This window comes from Petaurus breviceps, unplaced genomic scaffold (genome assembly GCF_028583685.1).
Source record: "Petaurus breviceps papuanus isolate PSGF00001 unplaced genomic scaffold, PetGlider_PUasm1.0 90723, whole genome shotgun sequence".
Lineage (NCBI taxonomy): Eukaryota > Metazoa > Chordata > Mammalia > Diprotodontia > Petauridae > Petaurus > Petaurus breviceps.
The window spans coordinates 909,036-931,395 of NW_027187323.1; the positions used below are offsets into that span (position 1 = coordinate 909,036).

The window sequence follows — 22,360 nt, forward strand, 5'->3', positions numbered from 1 at the left end:
ACAAGAAACATATAATGGCTAATTATCCAATTTGCAAAAATCAGTTATTTTCATTATGATTCTCAAAGCTATACATTAACTGACCCTCCATAGATTAGTATCCTGGAAAATTTTACTTTGTTTTGTTTAATATCACCCTATAACACCACTCGAATTCACTTGCTCTTTCTTCTATACAATGCCATTTCTCCATATATTTTTTTGTGATGATCAGTTCCTCCCCTTCCCTCCTCCAAAATACAGCTAAGAATTCAGTTCTTCTATGAAAATTTATCTGTTTATATTCTGTTGGTGTTGGTTTCTGCATTACTCTCACATTCTCATTGCACTTATTATGAAGTCTGCACTATGTTAATTTACATTTGTGTTAATGTGCTACTTAGTGCCTGGCACACAAAAAGTACTTAATAAAAGTTAATTGACTAGTTTAATTGATCATTTTAACAGGTTTGTACTACTTCTATAGCTGTATTTTAAGTGTCTCAAGGATAGAGACCTTTTCATTTCTTTTGTATCTCTCTGCCCAGAGACCAATACAAGGCTCCAAAGGGACTCAACACATGTTACAGACTGAACATATAAAGCTATTGGTGAAACAGAAGTTTACTAGAGAAAACAGAGAATTTGAAAACTATGAAGGAATCTCTTTTCACAAAACTTCACTCCCAAAGACTCACCAATTGCTTGCCCCTGATCACAGCCATGTGCACATTCTTTAGGGACCCATCATCATCTTCAAACACCTCTGCTGACCACAAAGCACAGTTCACATGGGTCCACTCATTTTGACCAATGTAGAGCAAGCGGCCAGCATCCTATGGGATGTATGAAATTATTTTTCCACAACAAAGAACCCAATGCCAGAAAAGTTTTCTTTGGCACTGACTTTTAACTTTGTCAAAATAACTTCAGGAAATCAATAGCCTTTTAACTTAGAAATGCAAATAAAATCATAACATGATATGAAGGAGCACTGTTTTTAAATACTTTTACCTCAGGGTCAAAATCTAGAATCTAAACAAATAAAATGGCCATGCCTATTATCTGAGGAAATGACCATATTGATGTGATGATCGTCTCACTTTCAATAATAGGTTTACAGAATCAAAACCAGGATAATATACCATCAGCCTGTCACACAAACCAGTGTTAGTCATAAGCTATTTTGCACATCATTTGTATTTTACTAAGTTTGACAAAATCTTATCTGTGTGCCTTCCATTAGCAGTTACAGTTCAAGAAGATGAAACTAATACAAGTCACTTTAGCATTTAATTTGAACAAGTCAGAAAAGTTCCAAGGGAAAACTGCTTTACTTTTAAGTGCCAAATACACATAAAATATACAGAAATCCCCACAATCACAATTAGTTACAAAGGGCAAACACATTATGTGCTGGTGCCTGCTAAATAGAATACTAGGATGCAAAGTACTTACATTAGCATTATCATCACCATACATCAAACATAATGCACACTGTCGATTATCTTCTACACCTGGGGGTGGGTTCAGCTCAGGACTGTCCTCCCGGCTCCTGTCTGTATCTTAGTCCCCCAAAGAAAGATATTCAAGTTATGTTTGGCAATGCAGAAAGCATGAATTTCAAGAAAAATTTTGTTTTGTTTTGATTTTAGCTTAAGTAATATCCTGTAGCCCCATAAGAAGCAATGGGTAGTCATGAAAACAGTCTGCTAGTTTGGTCTTTGCTACGTGTTAAGAGTACTAAAAGTAATAAGAGGGGCGGCTAGGTGGCGCAGTGAGTAGAGTGCCGGCCCCAGAGTCAGAAGGACCTGAGTTCGGATCCAGCCTCAGACACTTAACACATACACAAAAACCTAGCTGTGTGACCTTGGGTAAGTTACTTAACCCCAATTGCCCTCCAAAAAAGAAAAAAAAGTAATAGAAGACTTGTGACCATCCCTTGGATAATTTCTAAATGAGAAAATGCTGCTGCTGCTATTCTTAATGATGGCTTAAAAATTCCCTTCAGATTCTTAAATATGTTAAATTTAGTCTCATAAGGCTAACGTCCTTTATACACAGGCCTGCATCTTATACAAATACACAAAATGAGGAAATAAGATAATTTCTGGTTTCTTACTTAAGATTGGTGGTGTAGGAGGATGCAGAGGAATAGGTGAGTCTGGTTCTCCAGGGCCTTTGGGTTTAGGAGCTGGAATGATTTTCTTCATCAAAGGAGGTTGCTCGGTGTGGCTGTTCTCTTCTCTCTCTTGCCACTGAGCATAGTTATGGTCGAGTGAAGGCGGTAGTACTGCATTTGGTAACATTCCACTGCTAAAAAATAAATTCAATTCAATTTAACACGAATTTATTAAATACTTTCTATGGTCTAATATAAAGTTAAATAATTAAGACTCAAATATAATTTATCACACACCCTTGCAAAATGCCATCATTTGTCCCCCCAAAAAGGGATGCTATGGAAAAAAGTACTTAAAATACAAAAAAAAATAAAAAAGTATGTAGAATCTCATTATTGAATATCTATTTCTCTTTAAACAATTTTCTTGTTTCATTAATACCAAATGGCAGTTTTATCCTGGATATATCTTTTTTCGAAGTAAAAATTTAGATGACTGGATATGGGAAATGAAAGAGGACACTGAAGAAAATGCTAGAAATAAATTTAGTAGAACTCCATTATATTACGACTTCTTATCCAAGGGATTAAATTATATCAGAAGTCAAATTTTAATTCCCTAAATTATAGGGTTGTTTTATGGGGGTTAGGGTTTAGACTTACTATTTCACTGATTTAAGAAATTCTTAATGATCAACTTCCACTACCAATGCAGACCTGCACCTCCTCTATAACATAAGACTATCAGAAGCAGCAAGTGATACAGCAGATAAAGCACTGGGACTGGAGTCAGGAAGACCTGAGTTCAAACCCAGTTTCACATTCTTACTAGCCTTGTGACTTTGGGCAAGTCTGCCTCACTTTCAACTGTAAAATGGGGATAAGAGCACATATCTCCTTTTTTTATTGGTAAAATTCTTTATTAATTTGTTTGTTTACTTTTAGTTTACAAGATTCAGTTCCACAATTCTTTGAATTTCAATTTTTCTCCCCCTCCTTTTCCTCTCTCTCCATGGCAGCATGCAATCAGGTATAGGATCTGCAAATATTTTTACATTAGATATTAGTCAGGTTGTAAAGAAGGATTGTAACCAATGGAATGAACAATGGGAAAGAGGAAATAAAACCAAACAAGAAAAAGAAAGAGAGCAAGCAGGTAGTTTGCTTCAACCTGCATTCAAACTGTTCTTTCTAGTTCTTTCTCTGAATGTAGACATCTCTTTCCATCATGAGTTTTTTGGAGTTGTCTTACAACCTTGCATTGCTGAGAAGAGTTCAGTCTATCAAAGTTGTCATCAACTATCAAAAAGACACATGCATTGTGTCTGTAATTATGTACAAATTTCTCCTGGTTCTGCTCTTCTCACTTGGCATCAGTTTGTGTAAGTCTCTCCAGGTAAATATGAAGTCCGTCTCTTCCTCATTTCTTATAGCACAATAGTATTCCATTACATTCATATACCACAACTTGTTTAGCCATTCCCCAATTGATGGGGATCCCCTTAATTTCCAATTCTTTGCCACCACAAAAAGAGCTGCTATAAATATTTTTGTACGTATGGGTCTTCCTCCCACTTCTATGATCTCTTTGGGATACAACCCTAGAAGTGGTATTGCTGGGTCAAAGGGTATGCAATTATTTAGAGCCCTTTGGACATAATTCCAGATTGCTCTCCAGAATGGTTGAATCAGTTCACAACTCCACCAACAATGCATTAGTGTTCCAATTTTTCCACATCCTCTTCAGCATTTGTCATTTTCCTGTTTCGTCATCTTAGCCAAATAGCACATATTTCACAGGTTTGTTGTGAGGATCAGATCAAATGAGATAATATTTATGAAAAGTGCTTAGAGCACAGTGCTTAGCATGCAGTAGGTGCTATATAAAAATGCTTATTCCCTTCCCATTTCTTTAGAGAGTTGCCTGAGTCAGGGTAAGTGACTTGGTCAGGGTCCCAAAAATGCAGTTATGTTTCAGAGGTAGGTCTTAAACACAGGTATTCCAACTCCAAGACCAGCTATTTATCCATTATGCCATCCTGCCTCTCATAATTTTTACATACAATAAGCAAAGATTGACAACCTATAGGTTATATTGCATAAGTTATTATTCTGATTATTCTGCAACACTAGATCTTTAAAGGTATTCTAATATACTTATGTGTTTAACAAAAAAAGACTAAAAGAGTCTAATCCAAAAGTCTGAAGAGTCATTTTTTGAAAGGAACACCATTTCTTGATCACTGAAAAATTTAAGAAAGTTATTGCCAATGGATGCTAAAGTTACTTACTTGCTTGTAACTTTATTTGGTTCCCAAAACCGGGACTTTTTGACGCTGAACCAAGGAAAAACACGTTCCATTTGCTGAATAAGACAGACAAGAATTTCAACAATTAGACAACTTTACCCTAAATTATTTACCATGAAGAAATTTTGGGTCCTAAAGAAAGATCCATTAATTCTGACAATCAGCAGTTCAAAACTCTGCCCCCCTTACCTACACCCCAAAGAAAAATCAAAGATTGCTTAAATATATACGGGCTGGTGTAAAAATGAATTCTTCCAATAATTTAACAAGAAGTGAAAAGAAAACAAGTTCATTCTTTTTATGGAGGATAATTACACAGAAACAAATTTTTTAAAATAAAAAATTAATGTCACTCACCCGAATGAAGAAGGACTTGACCATGCTATTAGCTTTTTTAACCTCTGGCTGCCCTCCATCTGAATTGATGGCTGCTTGAATAATCTTTACGATATCATCACTAAATTCCAACTGCAATGGAAGGAAACAGTATGCATACACCCATAAAAACGTACAAGGCAAAAGGAATATTTTCCTTATCTAAATATGCAGCACATGTACAATTCTAAAAAAACCCAAAACACAAAATAGACCCGTATCCCACTTGAAACACTGTCTAACAATATCACTCTGGCTAGGGATTTTGGGAACCAGGTAACAATCAATTTATGTCTGTCCAGAGGTGTTAAATATGGTCAAATCTTGGTATTAAGGTTAGCTAAATAATAATAAAGGAGGTGTTTCACAAAACACTACCCAAATGGTTCATAAACCATAAAAATAGTTTTTCCTTTAAATTATGATATACTAATAACTAGACATAAAATATGAACCAATTAAATGTTAAATAATAAGTGAGCGAGGTTTTTAAAATTTTCTGCCCTAAAATTAAAAAGCATCTGTAAAAGAGAACTTTAAAAGCTAGGTACATTATTCAGATCTGCTCCCACAGGGATAAACTAATTAAGTTCACACTAGTGTTTTTTCTCCCCATAACTACTTTCTAGGAGACCTGAGTGTTCTTTTGAATATGCATTAATTTCCAGAAAAGTCAGGTGAAAGACAAACCTACCTTATTCTTGCCCCTTTTCTGAAACACAAAACTGAATTCCCCCAAAGCTTTAAGCATCTATTCCAAGACAAAATGATAACATTTCAAAATAAAATGAAAATCATCATTTGAATTTTGTGCTCTAGGAGACATACCACAGAGGTGTAACCTCCTTGGTCCATTTTCTTCTTTACTCCTTCTAGGTCCAAAGGCTGTTGTTCTTCCTGCTTGCTAACCTCAGTCAAAATTGGTGGATCAGGTCCTTCTGGGGAGCTTCGGGAAGGTATACTCTCCTCTGTCTCTGGATTTAAGTCAGGGGGTTTGGCAGCCTATATCCAGGAATGATGTACAGATAATATGTTACTTTCAATCAGTCACTGAGCATCTGGTCTCCAAAGTAAACTCTCTCTAGTTAGAACTGGAAATAAAGGTCCATGGTCTCTCTGGCTTCTAAAATATAAACAACTGTGTTCAGCATTTAAAGCCCTTTATAATCTGGGTCCACCTTTCCAGACTTCCTGAATTTAATTCTCCATCACGCATTCTCTATTAGGGTCAAACTGTCCTGCTTATTGTTACTCACACATAATACAGTAGGCACTCCATATACTCCAACAGATCTTCCAACTCTCCAATGCCTATGAGGTACCACCTTCTCACCTTTGCCTCACAGACTCCCTAGCTTCCTTTTAAAGCTCATCTAAAATGTCACTTTCTATGCAAGGCCTAACCTGATTCCCCCAGTTGCTGGTGCTGTCTCTTCCAGTAATTACTATGTACTTACCTTTTCTATGTATGTGTTGCTTCTGCAAACAGAATGTAAGCTCCTTCAGGAAAACAATGCCTTTACTTCTGTCTTTCTATTTCTAGTAACTAATTTGGTGCCCAGTACCTACTGGGTGTTTAATGAATACTTGTTGAAGACCGTATTCAGATCATGGTGCGCAAAAGTAAGGAGTAAGTGAGCAATCCAGCAACTACACAATGGCTAAAGTGGCTTTCCTATAATGGAGGTCTGACCAAGTCATTCTTCTACTTAAAAAGCTTCATGGTGCCCTGTTACCTGTAGGATCAGATAAACTCTACCTGGCATTTAAGGTCTTTAAAGCTTGGCTCCTTCCTATCTTTGCAGTCTTACACATCATTTTCCTGCAAGAAATCTACATAATGGATAAGCTATATTGGTTGTGGCTTCTTATGCACAATAGTTCCGTGCCTTTATACTGCTTGTCTCCCATGTTACACTCTCTCTCTCCATCTCCACCTCTTAGAATTCCTGGTTTGGTTTTTTTTTTCCTTCCAAGTCTCAGCTTAAGCACCACCTATTACAGGAGTCCTTCCTCAGGTCCCCCAGGGGCTACTGCATTCCCCTTTACAGTTACCATTTTTTAGACTCTATCTTGTATAGCACTATTTATGTTATCTCCCCTCTTAGAACACACAGTTCATAGTGAGCATATAATAATTATACATTGAGGGGTTATATTTTAATTTTTTTATCTTTCCCAATTCCTACCACAGTGTTCTGCACACACTAGATGCTCAATTAATATTTTTTGAACATGAGAATTCCCTGACATTTCCCCCACCCTCCAAGTTAGCTTTTGAGTTTTCCTAAATCTAGCCTGAAGAGTAATATTCTGTGTTCAGAACTGTTTAGCAAAATTTCTTCTGAGGATGCAAACTGCTTTCTCCTAAAAAAATGAAGCACCACTAAAAGATCATAGGGCAATCATGCTTCCATAAAACTGCCTTTAAAATACTCCAGTCGCTTAACAAATTATAAGGATTAAGGAGTCTCTAAAAATGTTAACGTTTTACTTCAAAGTCTTCCTCTAAATTCATTAAAATTTCTTATGGGGGGGTAGGCGGAGTCAAGATGGCAGAGTAGAAGCAGGACCTCCTCGCTGCTCCTGCTTCCACCTTCCCCAATCCATGTAAAAGGGGACTCTAAACAAACTCTGGAGCTGCAGAAGCCACAAAATGACACAGAGAAGCTAACCTCCCGCTGAGGACAGCCCGGCAGGAATTGGCCAGCACAGCGCTCTGGGAGCCAAAGGTTTTAGCCCCAGAGAGGGCCTGCCCAGCCGCCAGTCAGAGGAACTCCAGATCAGCAGCAGCTGTGGCCATTTCCAGATTTATCAACATATAGATGCGAAGGACAAAGTGAGAGGTCAGTGCAGACTGGACTTTGGGATCAGCAGTTGGGAGTGCATCGGCTTTTGCCCTGAGGGAGAGAAGCTGAGAGGCCTTGGTTAAGCCAGCGCCAAACTACAGCTTCAGCTCCTGGCCTGCAGAGTGTAGGGGGACCAAGCACCAGTCTGAGGGATAATCGCTCTTGCTTTAACCTGCTTGGATCTGGATTGCAGTCTAGGGTAGAGGTCCTTGGGTGCGTGATCAGCTTGCCAGAGTGTGTGGAGGCCTGAGAGAGGGCACCCAACTAATACCTCCGGCAGCTGAGAAAACCCCAGCGTTTGGGACGAAAGCTCCCAGGTCTAGTGGCAGAGTCCTACTGTGGCAAAAAGCCTAGGAGTCAAGTGACTGAGGGGCGACATGACCAGGCAAAGAAAACAAAGCAAACAGAAGAATCCAACATTAGACTCTTATTTTGGGGACAAAAAGGAGCAAAGCATGGAACAGGAGGAAGACAGTGAAGTCAGAACTCCTGCACCAAAACCTTCAAAGGAAAATACGAGCTGGATACAGGCCATAGAGGACCTTAAGAAGCAGATAAGAGAAGTGGAGGAAAAATTGTGAAGAGAAATGAGAATGACACAAGAAAATTATGAAATGAGAGTAAACAGCCTAACTGAGGAAAATCACACCTTAAAAAACAGACTAACTCAATTAGCAAAAGAGGCTCAAAAAGGCAATGAGGAGAAGAATGCCTTAAAAAGCCGAATTTGCCAGATGGAAAAGGAATTTCAAAAGCTCACTGAGGAGAATCATTCCTTCAGAATTAGATTGGAGCAAATGGAAGCTAGTGACTTTAAGAGAAATCAAGATGATGTTTAACAGATCCAAATAAATGAAAGAATAGAAGGCAATGTAAAATATCTCATGGGAAAAATCACTGACCTGGAAAATAGATCCAGGAGAGATAATTTAAAAATTATTGGACTACCTGAAAGCCATGATCAAAGAAAGAACCTAGAAATCATCCTCCAAGAAATTCTCAAGGAAAACTGCCCTGATGTTTTTAGAACCAGAAGGCAAAATAGAGGTTGAAAGAATCCACTGATCACCTCCTGAAAAAGATCCCAAAAAGAAAACTCCTAGGAATATTATAGACAGGTTCTGGAATTCCCAGATCAAAGAGAGAATATTAAGAGCAGCCAGGAAGAAACAATTTGAATATTGTGGAAACAAAATCAGGATAACACAGGATCTGGCAGCTTCTACACTGAGGGATCGAAGGGCCTGGAATATGATGTTCTGGAGGACAGAAGAGCTGGGATTAAAACCAAGAATCACCTACCCAGCAAAACTGAGTATCATATTTCAGGGGAAAATATGGTCATTCAGTGGAATAGAGGACTTTCAAGCATTCTTGATGAAAAAACCAGTTGAATAGAAAATCTGACATTCAGATACAAGAAGCAAGAGAAGCTTGAAAAGGTAAATAGGGAAAAGAAATCATAAGCCACTTATTAAAGTTGAACTATTAACATTCCTACATGGAAAAGTGATAATCGTAACTGATGAAACTTTTCTCAGTATGAAAATAGTTGAAGGGAAGAGAAATATATGTGTGTGTGTGTGTGTGTGTGTGTCTATATTGGAGGGTATACAGGTATATGAATACTTATGTGAATATGTGTATATAGATAGAGGGCACAGGAACAAGTTAATAGGAAGGGATGATACTTAAAAGGTGAAATTAAGAGGTGAGAGAGGTACATAATGAGAGGAGATGGAAAGAGACAGAATAGGGTAAACTATCTCATATAGAAGAGGCAAAGGGAAAATGATTACAATGGAAGGGAAGAATAGGAAGGCAAAAGGGAATGGGTCAACCTTATTCTCATTGAATTTGGCTTGGGAAGGAAATGACATACACACTAAATAAGGTATCTCACCCTACAGGAAAATAGGGGGGAAGGGGATGATGGAAGGGAGGGAAAGCTTGGGGGTGAGAGAAGTTGGAAGCACTCACTTCTGAAAAGGGACGGGATCAAAGTAGAGAATAGAACAAGTGGGTGGTGGGATAGGAGGGAGGGTAAGTCTTTTACAGACTTTTTATAGTTAGTCTTTTACAATATATCTTCTATGCTAATGTTTTGCATTAGCTACACATGTACAACCTATACTGAACTGCTTATCTTCCCAGTAAGGGTGGGTGACAAGGGAGGAAGGGAGTGAATCTGGAATTCAAAGTTTTAAAATCAAATGTTTAAAATTTTATATATATACATATATATGTGTGTGTGTATCTATCTATCTATCTATCTATGTATCTATCTATCTACTATTATTAATATTATTTTACATGTATTTGGGAAATAAGATATACAGGCACTGAGGCATAGAGATCTACCATGCCCTACTGGAAAAGTCAAAGGGGGTATGCAAGAAGATATGGGAGAGAGAAGACTGGAGGAAGGGATATCCTGTGGGATTGCTATTTTGGGGTGACCCAGGGGAAAAACGGGGAGAAAATTTGTAACTCAAAATCTAGCAGAAATTAAAGATGTAAATCAGAAGTTAATAAAGCATTTGAAAAATTAAAAAAAAAAAACAAAAATAAAAATTTAAACTTAAAAAAAAAACCTCTTGTACAGAAGCAGCAATATGCCCAAAAACTCTTACCTAAATACCCTAATGTATTTTTTATCAAATTATCTTTGAAAAATCATAATTTTTTCTGTCTTCAAAACAAAATCTAATACTGATAACTGACAAGTAACTATGTAGAGCTGAATCAGGTATAGGGAATTTTAGACCCACCTGTCTGTAACGGAGTAGGTGGCTGGTGGTTCGAGAATTCAACAAAGCCGTCAAAACCTGCTTCAGAGAAATTTGGAGCTCTTTTTCTAAAGCCAATCTCCACTCAGCAGGGTGCCGCACTGTACAGTTCACACAGGTATAGGCCACACTCTCAGGCAGGTTGGAGAGGATCTCATACATTTCATCTAGGACAAAAGAATCTAATGAAGGTTGTTCTTAGGATGAGAGAAAGAGGAAACTAATTTGGTATACCTTACTTGGCTTGATATCCCACTCCTCCCACTCTTATCTTTCCAGTAAAGCAGGTGATGACAACAATACTCTTGGGTATTTCTGGGGATCCAAAGGAGCTAGCTTTCCCTGTGACTTACAAAATGGTTGTTACTAATAGATGCTAACACAGGATTTGGTAGTTGGAAGATTCACTACATAGGCTATAAAAAGCAACAACTTTTGAACATTAAAAAACTATGTGGCAACATGAAGTAGACCTGGCAATGCTGGGAAGATGGAAGTTTAGGTAAAATGTTTATAGTTATCTCAGGAGGTTCCATTCTCTGTACCTGAAAGGTTTTCACATTTGGAGTGAACCCATCGATCACATTTTCCACACTGCATCATCTTGCTCTCATAGTCGTCATCATCATAACACTTGTCACAAAGTGGGCAGAAGTTTCCTAAAAGCAAAGCAATACTTCATAAGACCTCAAGGTTTATTTGGGAAGACAAAAACAAAGCCTGATTCAAGTCACTATATTCTTCCAGAATTACTCAAATATCAATAATCTTTTATGTCAAGCATTTTTGGAAAGCTCCAGTTACAAGGTGAACTTCCAGAGCCACTATATTTGTACCACTAATTATTTCTCTCCATTAAAACTATTTATAAATGTACAGAGCAGCTCAATTAGGTGGTTTAAAGAAAGGGAAGAAGTTAACCCCAATTGTCCTGCCTTCCCCCCTCCAAAAAGACAAAAAAAAAGGGAAGAGAGAAAAGTAAATAAAACTAAAATTAGGAAAAAAGGAGGAAGCATGGCTCAACAATCCTAGACAAGATGTACTGTCTGCAAAAAAAGAGGAAGGAAGGAGGTCACACTTACTATGAGAAAGAGAATCTGCCTCTAATTACTTTTACTTTTCACTTGTTTGCACCCTGATTAGCATTTTTGCAAAAAAATATCTCTTCTTGAACACTTTAAGTAAAATCAAATACTTTCTATAACTATATTACCATACTCAAATGCAAGGAAAAGACCAAGGATTTGGGAAATGCTTCAACGTGATTTATATTCTTGACAACATCTACTACCTCCAAGATACTTTTTAAATTCTGCTAAAATGATGCTTATATTATCACTTGTATGTCTTGTTAACAATACTTAAATACAATTAATAAAATACAAACTGATTGTGGATTATTCTTGTACCTTTAGCAAAGAGTTTGGCACAATCATGGCACAGTGAAAAATCATGAGACCACTGTGCATCCCACCCTTTGCCTGGAGTTGTAGATCCACAGCTCTTGCATCGAACACACTTGGTACAGATCTGGAAAACAAGAGATAAATTTAAAAAAAAAATTTCTGTCAACATCTTTTGTTTTATATCATTTACATTTCCAACCATATCTCTCTCATTATTCCCCCTTCTTCCCAAATATCTCTAAGAAGCAGTCATCCAGACTTCACCTGAATTAACAGTAACAGAATCTCAAAGAACTCAAGAGTTATAGTTCTCTTTGGAAAAAGGCAATAAACTCACCCAAACTTTCTTTTTCTTGGTGGGTTTGGTTGGGTAGTTTGGTCCCAGGCACTCAGGGTGATAGCTGTTTCGGCACTTATTACACTCCAGCAGCTGCTGCAAAATTGGAAAATGCGAAAACCATGAGATAGGTTTTACCCACCCATGAATACACAGCATTATTCTTTTTCCCATTTAGTGTTTCTCTCTCTCTCTCTCTCTTTTTTTTTTTTTGCTTTTTGGAGCGGAGAAGGCAGGGCAATTGGGGTTAAGTGACTTGCCCAAGGTCACAAGGCTAGTAAGTGTTAAGTGAGGCCAGATTTTGAACTCAGGGTCTTCCTGACTCCAGGGCCAGTACTCTATTCATTGCACCACCTAGCCACCCCCAAGCATTTCTCTTTAAAATAAAGGTGGCACATGGCATAGAAACAGAAAAATTCCATGAGCTCCCCCCACAACCACCTCAAATACCTATAAAATATGACTAAACAAATTTTAGAGCTACAGAACCCACAAGGTGACAGAAAGAAACAAATCTCCCACTGACGGCAGTCTGGCAGGCCTACAAGAAGGGTCCATTGTAGCACACAGGGAGCCAAGCCCAGCCCTGTGTAAGCCGTGGTTTTAGCCTCAGAGCGGCCTGAGCAGACTTCAGGAGAGTGAATCACCAGCAGCTGTGGTCATTTCCAGACTCCTCAACCCATAAATGCCAAAGACAAAGTAAAATGTCAGTGTGGAACTCCGTTGGAACTGGGGGGAGGATGTAAGAGCAAGTGCAGCCCCTGCCCCTAGGGCAAGAAGAAGCGGAGGCGCAACAGCTCTGCAGCCACTGTATGGCTGCTTCCAGAGCTCCTGGTCTGCAGATTGTAGAGGGACCAAGCAACCACTCAAAACTCTTGCTTTAACCTGCTTGGATCTGGATTGCTCTCTGGGGTGGAGGTCCTGGGGTGTATGGTCAGTGGGCCAGAGCTTGTGGGGGCTGCAGAGAGGGCACCCAATTAATACAAAGCTCTCGTCTCTGGAAGCAGAGTTCTACTGTGGCAAAGAGCTCAAAAGTCAAGTAAATGACTGGCAACATGAGCAAGCAGAGGAAGCAAAGCAAGCACAGCAATCAAACCTTAGATTCCTTTTTTGGGAACAAAAAGGATCAAAGCATGAAACAGGAGGAAGACAATGAAGCCAGAAGTCCTGCATCAAAAGCTTCCAAGAAAAATATGAATTGGTTACAGGCCATGGAGGAGCTCAAAAAGGATTTTGAAAATCAAGTAAGAAAAGTGGAGGACAAGTTTGGGAAGAGAAATGAGAATGATGCAAGAAAATCATGAAAAGAGAGTCAAGAACCTGACTGAAGAAAATAACACCTTAAAAACAGACTAACTCAAATGGCAAAAAAGGCAATGAGGAGAAGAATGCCTTAAAAAGCCGAATTTGCCAGATGGAAAAGGAATCTCAAAAGCTCACTGAGGAGAATCATTCCTTAAGAATTAGATTGGAGCAAATGGAAGCTAATGACTTTATGAGACATCAAGATGATTTCTTGATTCAAGAAATCAGACCCAAACAAATGAAAAAATATAAGGCAACATGAAATATCTCACTGGAAATACCACTGACCTGGAAAATAGATGCAGGATAGATAATTTTAAAATTATTGGACAACCTGAAAGCCATGATCAAAAAAAAAAACAACCTAGAAATCATCCTTCAAGAAATTCTCAAGGAAAACTGCCCTGATATTTTAGAATAAGAGGGCAAAATAGAAATGGAAAGAATTCATCAATCACCTCTTGAAAAAGATCCATCCCCCCCCCAAAAAAAACTCCTAGGAATTTTATAGCCAAGTTCCAGAGTCTCCAGCTCAAAGGGAAAATATTATAAGAGCAGCCAAGAAGAAACAATATGAATATTGTGGAAACACAATCAGAATAACAAAAGATCTAGCAGCTTCTACATTAAGGGACTGAAGAAATCAAATATGATATTCTGGAGGTCAAAAGAGATAGGATTAAAACCAATAATCACCTACCCAGCAAAACTGATATAATGTTTCAGGGGAAAATATGATAATTCAATGAAACAGAGGACTTTCAAGCATTCTTTTTTTTTTTTTTTTTTAAAGCAATTGGGGTTAAGTAACTTGCTCAAGGTTACACGGCCAATTATTTCTGGGTGTGGTGCTAAGTATCAGAGCCCAGATTTGATCCCAGATCATCCCAACTCTGGGCCCGGTGCTCTTATTTACTGAGCCACCTGGCTGCCCTAAGCAATTGGGGTTAAGTAACTTGCTCAAGGTTACACGGCCAGGTGTTTCTGGGTGGGTGCTAAGTGTCTGAGCCCGGATTTGATCCCAGGTCATCCCAACTCTGGGGCTGGTGCTCTTACTTGCTGTGCTACCTGGCCGCCCCCTTTCAAGAATTCTTGATGAAAAAAAACTAGAGCTGAACAGAAAATTTGACGTCAAACACAAGAATCTTGCAAGAGAAGCATGAGAAGGTAAACAGGGAAAAGAAATCATAAGGAACTTATTAAAGCTCAACTATTTACATTCCTCTCTGCTATTAGGGTTATTTCTGAAGAAAAGATTTCCAGAACAAAATCATGTGCTCAAATATTTGAGAACAAATTAAAGGATCTGAATGTAACAGAAATGTTTCTTTCTTTCTTTTGTTTTTTTTAAGCAATTGGGGTTAAGTAACTTGCTCAAGGTTACATGGCCAGTTATTTCTGGGTGTGGTGCTAAGTATCTGAGGCCAGATTCGATCCCCCAGGTCATCTCAACACTGGGGCCGGTGCTCTTACTCGCTGAGCCACCTGGCCGCCCCGATCATATATTTTTAAAAGAGAAAAAAATCACCAAACTAATCAATACCTCAAAAAAGTCTGAAAGTACTGTAATTAGATTTTCAGCTACAGTTAGTGAGCCTCCTTTCAATGAACTTTTCATTCATAGTGTCTAGTCACTGTGTACAATATTGTTCTTTTGGCTTTTGCTTATTTCTCTCGACATCAATTCAAATAAATTTCACAGGTTTCTCACAAGTCCTCATATTCTTCATTGCTTATTGCACAATAGACCTAATGAAAGTGTTTTCATTCATTCATGACTTTAACCACTTATCTGTTAAAAAAAAAAAAACTCCTCACTTATTTGTTAGTACCCATTATATCTGATACCACTTTTTTTTTTTTTGGCCTTTTGGAGGTAATTGGGGTTAAGTAACTTGCCCAAGGTTACACGGCTAGTTTTTTTGTGTGGGTGTTTAGTGTCTGAGGCTGGAACTGAATTCAGGTCCTCCTGACTCCGGGGTGGTGCTTTTACTCACTGCACCACCTAGCAGCTTCCTGATACCACTTTTGTTCGTAATATTTGATATACATATTTCCCTCTAAACAGTTTCTCTTCTTATTCTATCTGCATTGATTTTGTTCTTTCATTAAGTTTTTACATTTTAGGTAATTAAGTCGGCCTATTTTGTTCTTTTTGATTACTTTTCTCTCTTGAAGGGTTAAGAAGCTTTTCCCCAATTAGAGTTGTGAAAAGCACTCCCTTTGATTATCAGTTTTTATATGATGACTTCTTATAATCATGTCATATATCCAGTTGCAAATACTATTATTTATATAAGATATTAGCCTAAATTCTGCAGAAACAGCTTTTCAGTTTTCCCAGTTGGTCTTGCCTAATAAGGGTTGTGACCTCCAATAACTTAAGTTTTAAGAATTTGCTGAAAGAGTTGGGAATACTTAACCTCGAAAAGAAAAGGCTATTAATCAGAAAGGGATAAGCTGGGGCAGTTAGGTGGCATAGTGAATAGAGCACTGGCCCTGGCGCCAGGAAGATTTGAGCTCAAATCTAGCCTCAAACACTTGACACACTTACTAGCTGTGTGACCTTGGACAAGTCCCTTAACCCTAATTGCCATGCCTTCCTCCCTCCAAGAAAAAAAAAAAGATGCTGAAAAAAGGGAAAATTCAGGCTTCTTGTTAGGAAAAGCTTCCCAACTCTTCCTAACAATTACAAATGTGTTCACATCACAGAGTGAATATATCCCACCCAGCTCTGAGTACTTTTGAAAGTATGATGCAAATTACCTTTTGCTGGACATTTAATTTTTTTACTGATGAATTTTGCTCAATTTATGTTATTTTTAGGGAAGAGGCAAACAACTTTGCTTTTTTCACTATAGATTCAAACTTTTCCTTAAGTCTGTTGTAAATGAGACCATGTTGCTTATTGAATTTTCCTTGGAATATGAAAGATATTTTCCCCCAGGCTACCTTCAATTTCTGCTGTTTGATGTTGTAATTCTGAAGTTTCACAATTAGGTTTCTTGGTGAGTCAATCATGGGATTTCTTTCTGTTCTTATCCTAAGGATTTTCCCTATCTATACCTTTTCATCTGCTTTCAATTATTCTGGGCAATTTTCTTGTATGGACTTCTGAAAAATGGCTTCTAAGGCTGTTTTTCAATCAGCTTTTCTGGAGGACTTTTATTCCTCAGACTATATTGTCCCATCCTATTTTGTTCAATATTCTTGTTTTGTAGAGCTCTGACATGTTCTACCAATTTTATCTTTTGATTTTGTTTAATTTTCCTTCTTATTTTATCATTTTATAGTCTAATTCTAGAATTCTTTTTTTTTTTTTTTGGCTTTTTGGAGGGGGGAAGGCAGGGCAATTGGGGTTAAGTGACTTGCCCAAGATCACACAGCTAGTAAGCATTAAAAGTGTCTGAGGCCGGATTTGAACTCAGGTCCTTCTGACTCCAGGGCTGGTGCTCTATTCACTGAGCCACCTAGCCGCCCCTAATTCTAGAATCTTTGTCAAAGAATCAATTTATTCAGAGAGAATCTTTATTTCACATAACTTATTTTTCTTGTTAGACTTACTTATTTCTTCCTTAAGAACTCTAATTTGGCCTATATCTTTTGATTTATTGAATTTTCTTATTGCTCTTTCAAACACTGTAAAAGTTCTTAGAGATGTTCTTCCCCCTTCCCTTGACCCTTCTAGCCCATCCAGCTTTCTCCTCATCTGTATTTGCCCATTTATGGCTAAACTTCTTGAAAAAGTTGTCTTTAACCAGTATCTCCATTTTACTATACAATACACCATGCACCTAGACTTCTAACTTCATCCTCTAATGAAACTGCTGTACCAGAGGTCATCCATCAATGACTCCCTGATCACCAAATCTAATGGCCTTTAAAAAAAAAAGGTCCTCATCCTTTTTCTTTTTTTGAGGGGGGAAGGTAGGGCAATTGGGGTTTAATGATTTGCCCAAGGTCACATAGCGATTTTGTGACTGAGTTAAGTGTCTGAGGCTGGATTTGAACTCAGGTCCTCCTGACTCCAGGGTCGGTGCTCTATTCACTGTGCCACCTACCATGTTTCCCTGATAATAAGACCTATCCCGAAAATAAGCCCTCCCCTTACTGTGTAAGATTCCTCTAAAATAAGCCCTCCCCCAAAAATAAGCCCTATTGAGATTGCTACTGTAGTGAAGGTGATCCCCTGTGCTACACGCTACATTACGGTACCCTCTGTATGCACCGTCCCCCCCCCCCACCGTGAAACGCATGCCGCGCTCTGAGCTGCATCCAATCAGAGCTGCAGCAGTGAGCGCGTCATCCTGTTCTTCCCCAGTGATTTGCTTGCTGGCGCCATTGAGAGCAGTGCCGCGGAGGAGAGCTGAGGCAGGACAACATAAGCCCTCCCCTGAAAATAAGCCCTCTGGTGTTTTTCTTTCAAAAAAAAAAAAAAATATAAGACAGTGTCTTATTATCGGGGAAACACGGGTAGCTGTCCCAGTCCTCATCCTTCTTGATCTCTCTGAAGTTTTGAATTCTGCTGTTTACCTTCCTACTAAATGGATATGCTATTTCCTTTCTTTCATCAACATTATGCTCTTCTGATTCTCTTCCTACCTCAGTAACTGCTATTCTATCTCCTTTCCTGGCTCTTCATCCTATTCTTATGCCTTAATACTTGTGGTATTCTCTAAGATCTGTCTCTAGTTTTCTTCCTCTTCTCTCCCTGCACACTCTTCTTAGGTAATTTCATGCATCCTCAGGGTTTCAACTATCATCTCTAGATGGAAGATTTCCAACTCTATGTCTCTAGTTCTAACCTGTCTTTTGAGCTCCAAACATCTTTAGGAGACTTCAATTTGGATATGTGTATCCTATTACAGACTCATATTCAGCCTGTTCGAAACCAAACTCATTATCTTTCCTACTATACTTACTCTTCCCTTCTGACTTCGGTTTGTCTGTGACACCAACATTTACCAAGTCTTTCATGTATGTAACCTCGGGATTAATCAGACTATTCTGTCTCACTTTTGATATCTAATCAGTTATGCCAACTAATCAATTGATCTATCAATCAACAAATATTTATTAAGCAACAACCATGTGTCTGGCACAGTAGACACAAAGGAATTTTTAAAAAAGAATCCCTGCTTTCAAGCAAATGCTATCAAGTTCACCTCTGAAACATCTCTTACATCTTTCCTCTCTCAATTTTCACTCTAACTTCATTACCATATGCCTCAACCATAGCAATAATCTTTTTTTTTTTTTTAAAGATTTTTCTTTTTGCTTTTTGGAGGGGGAAAGGTAGGGCAATTGGGGTTAAGTGACTTGCCCAAAGTCACGTGGCTAGTTTTGTGTTAAGTGTCTGAGGCCGGATCTGAACTCAGGTCCTCCTGACTCCAGGGCAGGTGCTCTATTCACTGAGTCACCTAGCCACCTAAGCAATAATCTTCTAAGTCTTCTCTACCTTCTCCCCTCCAATTCATCCTCCATACTAGAGGTAGAATTGTCTTTCTCATCCAAAGATCTGGCTATATCACTCTTTTGCTTAAAACCTTTCAATGGCTCTAATTCTCTACTGAAGGAGGTCTTCAAATATAGGCTAGGTGACTACTTAGGAATACTGGAGAAAAATCTGATACTCAGGTAGAGTTTGGACTAAATGTACTCTGAAGTGTCTTCCAGCTAAGAGATCTTCACTTTGAAGTTCAAACTTTTTATCCTGGTTTTCAAGGCCCTCCATGATTTTAGTACCACTCTATTTCTCCAACTTTATCTGTTCTTATTCCTCTTCATATATGCTACATTCCAGGGAAAATGAACTAAACAAGTTTAGGAACTCAATGTCATTTACTTTTTTACAGCCTCAAAGAATGCCAAACAGTACCCTCAATATAGTAACTTATATTAAATAGTTGATAATTTGGTTATTACTTCCAAATCATAAATATCTGGAAAGGAAAAGCTATTTAAAATGATATTCATTAGAAATCAATCAATGAGTATTTAAGTGCCTACTATGTGTCAAGTACCAAGCAAAGGAAATAAAATGGGCTCCTTTAATAAGTATTTCCCTTCTTTTTTTTTATATATTTTTTAAGCAATCGGGGTTAAGTAACTTGCTCAAGGTTACACGGCCAGTTATTTCTGGGTGTGGTGCTGAGTGTCTGAGCCCGGGATTCGATCTCCAGGTCGTCCCAACACTGGAGCCGGTACTCTTACTCGCTGAGCCACCTGGCCGCCCCTAAGCAATTGGGGTTAAGTAACTTGCTCAAGGTTACACGGCCAGGTGTTTCTGGGTGGGTGCTAAGTGTCTGAGCCCGGGATTCAATCTCCAGGTCTTCTCAACACTGGAGCCGGTGCTCTTACTTGCTGTGCTACCTGGCCACCCAAGTATTTCCCTTCTTTAAAAACAGTTTGAGCTTTTAAATGGGCACAATTTGGCCTGACTACCAGAATGTCTGGAAAAAAATCAGACATCCAGAAATCCCAAGGAATTTAATCTCAAACCTGCTTTCCTAAGGTAACACAATTAAACATTTTATATCAGCAGAATGATGGCCTATACCAGGGCTTCTTAGATCTTTTCCATTCTCTACTCCTTCAGACCTTCTTAAACTTAAAGACCCATATGGGGTTGAAACCCACAGTTTAAGAAGTGCTGGCCTGTACAACTAAAGCCAGGGACCATAATTCACCTAGCAGCAGATACTTAAATTGTTCCCAAAACTAAAACGTGAAAGGAGAGCACTAGTCAATCCACCTGAACATCAAAAAAATATTAAACTAACAAAGAAATACTCAGGGTGGAGCAAACAAATACTGGGTGAAAAGTTAGGAAGATGTGGACAGGTTAGGGTTAGTGTCAGGGTCCTGATCACTAAATACATGTATGGCCTTAGCTATATAAAAGGGTTAAAAAAGATAATCTCTTAAGTTCTCTGATAGAATTCACATTATATGAAAGAGGTCACTAGAAAAGTCCAAATCCTAATACTAGATGTTGAGGAAATTTTATGAATAGCCTTATGAAGGAAATATAGATAGAGGGATGTGTCCCAAGTAGTTGTTATTTATTCTTATTACCTTAGTAGCCTGGTGTTGTCTTCCACACACATGACAGAACTTGCAGCGACGACAACACCAATTTTCCAACTGGTCCTCTAGAGGGCGCTCATTCTCCTCCAAACAGAATTTGTGGAAGGGCTCACAACAGACTTGGCAATACACAAACTAGAAGAGAGATGGTAAGAATGCATTAGTCACTACCTAGAAAAAAAAATTCTTTTTTTCTGGTTATACAAGTAAAATCTAATTGTTGAGGTTAATATGCGAATGAAGCCTTAGAGATATTGATAACCCTTTTTGCCTTTCAATTTCAGTGATAAGTAGTTTCATATAAGACAGGATTTTAGAAAGTTTTAATTTAAAGACAGTGAGGAGGCCCCAGTTCGACTTTAAAGAGCAGGCAACTAGAAATTTCTTCTGATCAAGAATCTTGGGGGTTTTTGTGTAGTTTTAGAGGAGCATAACTAAGATTATATACATGGCAAGCTCTAAGAAAAATTCTGTGCTGGACTAAGATCTGAAGATAACGATCGTTGTTATAAAACTGATTTATTCTTTTGGGGTCATGTATACATATATGAAAGTAATTTGGACTTTTAACTAGCAATGGATATATTTATAACTATCAACAGCAAATCCTTCATCCAACAAATGGCCTTATCCTATAGTATATACACTATACTTGGACACCTAAAAGAAAAGTCAGAAAGGTTATCCTTCCAGTTTAACTCTAGTAAAGCTAAAGGGCTTTTTTTTTTTTCGCTTTTTTGGGAGGGGGAAGGCAGGGCAATTGGGGTTAAGTGACCTGCCCAGGGTCACATGGCTAGTAAGTGTTGAGCATCTGAGGCCGGGTTTGAACTCAGGTCCTGACTCCTAGGCCGATGCTTTATTCACTGTGCCACCTAGCTTCCCTGTTTTTTTTTTTTAGAATATGGACCGCTCATAAACTTTTTAACCTCAGTATGGCCTGATTTCTGAAAGTATTTCCCCTACCTTCTGGAAAGTCCCCAAAGTCCTCCTCTACGCTGTTTAAAATTAGACATAGAACCTACTATATTCTATCAAAGTAGCAAATAATTTCTATTAAAACAGAACCTTTATACTGCTATACTTCTTCAACCTCTTAGAATCCTGTTTCCTTCAAGACAGAGCTAACATACCATCTTCTGCACAAAGCCCAGCCCAATCCCCACAACTGCTAACTGCTAGTTCCTCCTTCCCTCCAGAATTACTTTATATTTACTTTATATAGTATTTCCCAACAGAATGTAAGTTCCTTGCACTAAAGGCAAGGATTGTTCCACTTTTCTCTTTGTATCCCTAGCACAATTGCCTGACACACAGTAAACATTTAATAAATACTTGACTAATTGAGGATATGTTACCTCTACATGTCCACTGCTGGCGCAGAGAAAGCAAACCACTCTGGGAGTTATAGGAACTGAGGTCAGGATGCCTAGACCACCCATCTCCCACACATTTTCTACTTCACAGTCTTCCTGCAAAGCAAAAAAGTTAAACTCATGAATCCTCCAAGAATATGGCTTTGGGATGAAAGCAAATATTATAGCCATAAAACCACCACAAAACCATTAGTTAAAAGCTCTACATTTTAGTGAATTAAAAAATAAGTTGTGCTACTTTTTTCTAATTGCCTAACCTCAAGGCACAAACCATTTAAAAACCTCACCTTTCAATTCATACTAGCTGGAATTAAACCTCTTTTACAGCTCTATTGACTCAAGCATTCTTTTGTGGTTTGATAAATTCTCTTTAATAGATTTTTCCCCTGGAAATTGTCTTTATCTAGTCATTTGTTACTACTCAAGA

At 38.3% G+C, this 22,360-nt stretch overlaps 1 protein-coding gene across 4 annotated transcripts in view; it reads right to left on the minus strand.

The window, feature by feature from the left end:
- KMT2A (lysine methyltransferase 2A) overlaps positions 1-22,360 on the minus strand; it is a 90,943-nt gene that overhangs the window by 22,933 nt on the left and 45,650 nt on the right. For 3 of the 4 annotated variants that reach the window (XM_069066670.1, XM_069066668.1, XM_069066667.1), the window contains 12 exons: positions 21,916-22,029; positions 20,549-20,695; positions 12,167-12,262; positions 11,833-11,953; positions 10,969-11,082; positions 10,406-10,590; positions 5,614-5,787; positions 4,768-4,878; positions 4,393-4,466; positions 2,102-2,295; positions 1,438-1,544; positions 678-815 (listed from right to left, as the gene is read on the minus strand). In XM_069066670.1, coding sequence (XP_068922771.1) covers positions 678-815; positions 1,438-1,544; positions 2,102-2,295; positions 4,393-4,466; positions 4,768-4,878; positions 5,614-5,787; positions 10,406-10,590; positions 10,969-11,082; positions 11,833-11,953; positions 12,167-12,262; positions 20,549-20,695; positions 21,916-22,029 — 1,575 coding nt within the window. The remainder of the gene's footprint in view (positions 1-677; positions 816-1,437; positions 1,545-2,101; positions 2,296-4,392; positions 4,467-4,767; positions 4,879-5,613; positions 5,788-10,405; positions 10,591-10,968; positions 11,083-11,832; positions 11,954-12,166; positions 12,263-20,548; positions 20,696-21,915; positions 22,030-22,360) is intronic. The other variant, XM_069066669.1, reaches the window with a different exon arrangement.